The 4914-nt window shown below is 47.5% G+C and overlaps 1 protein-coding gene across 1 annotated transcript; it reads left to right on the top strand.

The window, feature by feature from the left end:
* Positions 1 to 237: 237 nt before the first annotated feature.
* LOC127313935 (inactive anthranilate O-methyltransferase 1) lies at positions 238 to 2153 on the top strand. Its single transcript, XM_051344420.2, has 4 exons — positions 238 to 391; positions 613 to 1005; positions 1082 to 1348; positions 1456 to 2153. The coding sequence occupies exons 1-4, from the start codon at positions 299 to 301 to the stop codon at positions 1795 to 1797; spliced, it is 1095 nt and encodes a 364-aa protein (XP_051200380.1). The 5' UTR covers positions 238 to 298; the 3' UTR covers positions 1798 to 2153.
* The last annotated feature ends 2761 nt before the right edge of the window (positions 2154 to 4914 follow it).

Here is a 4914-nt window from a genome sequence, read left to right as displayed (position 1 = left end):
GTTTCTCTCCGAGAGTAGGTAGAAGAAAGGGGGAGAGCAGCCCCAACAAATTAAGAACTAGTCGCTGTATTACATGTGCAAGAGACCGTGAGAGATTGGTATCCATACTTTGCCGGTCGCCATTGGGTTTGACCAGTCGTTTAGCCTTACGACCTGCTCTCTTATGAATGAAAATAATAAACCACGCTGGCCTTACTATTGCCCCACCCACCCACCCCTATAAAAAGCAGCCATAATAAGCTCAAAGAAGCAAAGCAATCCAGCTGATCTTAGAAGAGTACCACGTCTCAAGTTTAGCATGGCTCCAAGCATAGCCATGGCCTCCAAGCAGATAGTGTATATGAATAACGGACAGGGGGAAACAAGCTATGCCTGCAACTCCCAAATTCAGGTATCTTTTCCTATCTTGATTAACCCATCATTCCGTAGCCTGTAACATATGACTATTGGCTTCTCAAATTAAATTGTTTCATCACGACCAACTTCACAATATAGCTTATTATACTACTGAGGTTGAAAGGAAATTCTTTGTAATTTAAGAAGCAATGCAAAAAAGGACATTTAGCAAACAGATTAAACCAGATTTTCTGAAGAATTAGAACTCGATTGCAGGGCGGTGCGCAGAACAAGATGAAGCCCCCGATAGAAGCGGCCATCAACGAGTTGCGCAGCAGCACCACCAGCTTGCTCCCAGCACAGATGCTGATCGCGGACTTGGGCTGCTCCTCTGGCCCAAACGCGCTAGAACTGGTATCGGTTGCCGCTGAGGCCATCAACAGACACTGCGATAAGCTCCAGCAGTCACCGCCAGAAGTGTGCTTGTTCCTAAACGACCTACCTGGCAATGACTTCAACATCGTGGTGAAGAGCTTGCACACGCTCCGCCAACGTAGCAGTTCTACTGTTACGACCGGCGTCATACCGGGGTCGTTCTACGAGAGGCTTTTCACTACTGGCTCCATGCATCTTTTCTGCTCGTCCAATAGCCTGCATTGGCTCTCAGAGGTATGCGTTTGGTACACTCCATGGTTTTATTTTTTTGCATTAGTTGTCCATTATGTAAGAAAAACATATTTTACAGGCGCCTGAAGTTCTTTGGAAGAACCAGATTCCGGCATACGACATCGATGAGAATGTTAGGCGTGAAAGGCTCCCTATAGTCATTGAAGCTTATGCCCAGCAGTTCAGGAAAGACTTCAAAAATTTCCTAAAGCTTAGAGCCACGGAATTGGTCGAAGGTGGCCATATGGTTCTTTCCCTTATAGGCAGGCGTCCTAATGACTCCACCTCTGAATTCTCTGATCTTTGGGAAATCATTGCTAAGATTCTACGTGCCATGGCCTCAGAGGTACATCTCTTTATTATTATTTTCTATCATATCATTCTATCGTTTGGTAACAACTATTTAGACTCCTATCTTGTTTTTGGAAATTTACCTTTGTGTTGTATTGATAGGGTGTGATCGACAAGGCAAAGTTTGAATCTTTTTATGTGCCGATGTATGCACCTTCCGACCAAGAGCTGAGGGATGTCATCCAAGAAGAGGGGTCCTTTTGCACCAAGGATTTGATGGTGCATGACTTAAAAATATTTGTAGACAAATCGACCATCAACGCAAGCTGGGCACTAAACCAGATCAGGGCCGTATTTGAGCCGATAATTGTGCAACACTTTGGAGACGTGATGGATGAGTTTGTGAGGACCGCGGAGCAGCGCTGGAGCCAGGAGGGAAGCTTGCAGGACGAGTTTGTCAGACACCAAACAGTCGCGTTTATCATGTCATTGACGAAGGCATGATGATGAGCTCTGGCGGGTTCTTTACTGCTTGTTTTCCGATGGTACACCGTATTGATGAGATTCAACATTTACCTTCTTTCAGGCAACAACTATAGAAACAGGAGGCATATTGGATGCAATAGTCATTAGTCATTCGACACGTAAGGTGTACTAATGCACTAGGACAGCTTACTAATTCATGTATTCTAAATAAGACATGAAAATGTGCTATACGCTTATGTCTTCCTTCCAAATGATACAAATTCAGTTAAATTAAGACACAGAACATCTCGAGTTATGTACTGAAGATATCCACATGCTTGCTCTCGTTTCTTTGAATTTCTCCAGATTCAAGAAAGTGGGTTTAGTTATGTGTTGTGCTTACAAACATGTGACGAGCGGTTAAGCTTAAAAGCATGCAGTTGATGGTCAAACTTTCAAACCACTTTTGGTCTAACCCTCTTCCAGTCATAGAAAGTATGACGTACCAACAGTTGCCAAAAAATCAAGAAAATATTCGGTAAACATGTAATATTCAGCAAACAAGAAACCAATGAAACCCGAGTTTCATTTCTGATAACACACAAGTTACGAATCAAAACAGTGTAACTAAGATAATGTCATGATAGCATTTTTCCAAATTGTTACAAAATGTCCTAACATGCAATTCCCAGAACTCTTAGCATTTGTGTACTCTGGTACTCTGGAAATCTGGCTATCCTTGTCTTTGCGTAGAAAAGACCTATAAATGGCAAGGGGGTAGAATTTAATCAAGTATGCAGTACATAGAGTACTCCAGGTGCAATTATAACCATGCATCTCAAAGTATCAAAGCGAGATAATGACGTTACAATTAGAGTAGGTGCTCGTTTCTGAGGAAAAAAAAAACAGCATTTACCACAGAGTGGTACCACAAATTTCGGCACTTAAGCTAATCTTGCATGAAGAACCAAAAGCCAAGGTGGATCGTAAGTAAACTGATTGCATACCCATACTGTGGCAAGCCCGCAACGGAGCACTAAGAACTTCAGTGCAATCTGTTATGCATGATGAAATACTTATGCATCTTGACTTCAATACACTAGTAGAAAATAGGGCTTCCGTTCAGAGGCCATGCGAGCAACAGTCCTGGTCGTAACCGGAACTAATGTACTAATGTGAGCATTAGGACGCGCACGGAGCCGGTCAGAGCGGACATTAGTCCCGGTTCGGATAGGACCTTTAGTCTCGGTTTGAGACACCAACCGGGATTAAAGAAGTTACGGCGAGGTCGCGAGCTCCTTTAATCCCGGTTATATAGGGTCGCACTATTTTGCAACCGGATTTTGAGCACCGTATACCTTATAAGGATCCGATCCGGTGGAAAATGACCCAAACACAACCAACCGACTAAAAAATAAACCCATCCACCCGCGCCGCCGGCCACATCCCGCCCGTGCCGCCGGCCACCTCCCCGCCCCGCGCCGCCGGCCACCTCCCCCCCCGCGCTACGCTGTTGGCCACCTCCCGCGCGCCGCGGGCCTTTCCCGCGCGCCGCCGGAGACCTCCACCCCGCGCCGCGGCCACCTCCACCTTGCGCTGCTGGCCATCTCCACCCCGCGCCGCCGGCCAACTCCCCGCGCCGCCGGCCGGATACCTCCCCCACGCGCCGCTGGCCACCTCCCCAGCGCTTCCACGCTCCCATCCCCACGCGTCGCCGGCCCCTGTCCCTCGAGCGCGGCCACGGTGCCGTCGGCGACGACCGGGTCGCTCATCCCCTGTCCTCGAGCTCGGCCACGGTCTGCCCTCCCCCATTCCCCTGAGCTGCCACTCTCCCCCCTGCCCAGCTGCCGCCGGCGCCCTGATTTTTTTTTTTGGGGAGGTCAGATGTTTCAGCTCAGCGAAGCACAATCTTCGATTCGCGACAGTACAAGGCAGTGGCATGGTAAGTTCAAGCAAAAATTGAATTATTTCCAGCAAATCCACCTAAACCAGGTTCGGCGATGGGGGGAGTGCTCTGGTCGGCTCTCCGCTCTCGGCTGGGATGGGAACCAGGTCCGGCGGCAGTGACTAGAACCAGGCCCGGCGGCGGGGTGTAGTGCTCACGGTCAAGGAAGCGTGCATCCTCAGTCTGGCTGGCCCTGCCGATCCTAGAGCTACAGCAGTCAGCGGGAGCGCTCATGGAACTTCTCTTGCTCGTTCACCACTGCAACGACTCTGTATTTTCTATCTACTGCGTTGGACAGTTCAACCAGCTTCAGGAAGTGGACAGACACTAAATAGATAGGGAATGGCAGTACAGGTCTCGGTTTTCACTCCTGTACTCTCTCTTAATGCGTGGGCTGCTGCTGCTCCACTATCTCATGTGATGATCTGTCTCTCGATTAGCATAACCATGTGATAAAAAAGTAGTTTGTATATATGGTTGCGGCACTCAAGTTTGATGCAGATAAGTTAGAAACATACACAAAAGAAAGTGATGTTTTACTTCGTGATTTGGTGCAGTCACCATATTTTGGTGATCCGACATTTCGTTTCATGTTAATCTGTTGTTTGATGCAGCCAAATTTTGTTGACGTTTGTAACTACGTTTGTAACTACGAACAGTATAGATGTCTATTAATCAGAAGTACAATTTTCGAGCAAAAGCAGATCAACCACGTCTTTTTCTCAATCTATACCTAATAATAAAGAAAATAAGGTTTCCGTGGTTTGGTCCGTCTAAACACGTTTTCGTCCGTTTTAAAGTACGCTTTCGTCCATCTACTGTTTACACGCACGCAACCCACCGTAAGTACTTCGCTCAAAACAGAGTTCGATTTCCAAATCAAAAGGAATAAACTTTCCTTGGTTTGGTGTCTCAATCCAACTCGAGTAGGAACTTTAGGTATATGCATACAGCAATAGCGACTCCGTCCGTTTAGATAAAAGGGAGTTGAGATCCTCGACCGAAACCCAAACGTCTCCAAGCTGATCGACATTGCAGCCGACGGTACCGGATTATCGAATTCGTACGTCACCGCAGAGTAGATCATGTCCTCCTTCGATACTCGATCGAGTTGGCATCACCTAATCGCGCGGCGAAGCTGTTGCCCGAGGTCCCCGTCCACTCGCTAATGCAGCCGGACTGCCGGTGCCGCATCTGCCGGACAAGACGGC

The sequence above is a fragment of the Lolium perenne genome, chromosome 7, assembly GCF_019359855.2.
Source record: "Lolium perenne isolate Kyuss_39 chromosome 7, Kyuss_2.0, whole genome shotgun sequence".
Taxonomy (NCBI): domain Eukaryota; kingdom Viridiplantae; phylum Streptophyta; class Magnoliopsida; order Poales; family Poaceae; genus Lolium; species Lolium perenne.
This window is presented reverse-complemented; position numbering and strand designations above follow the sequence as displayed.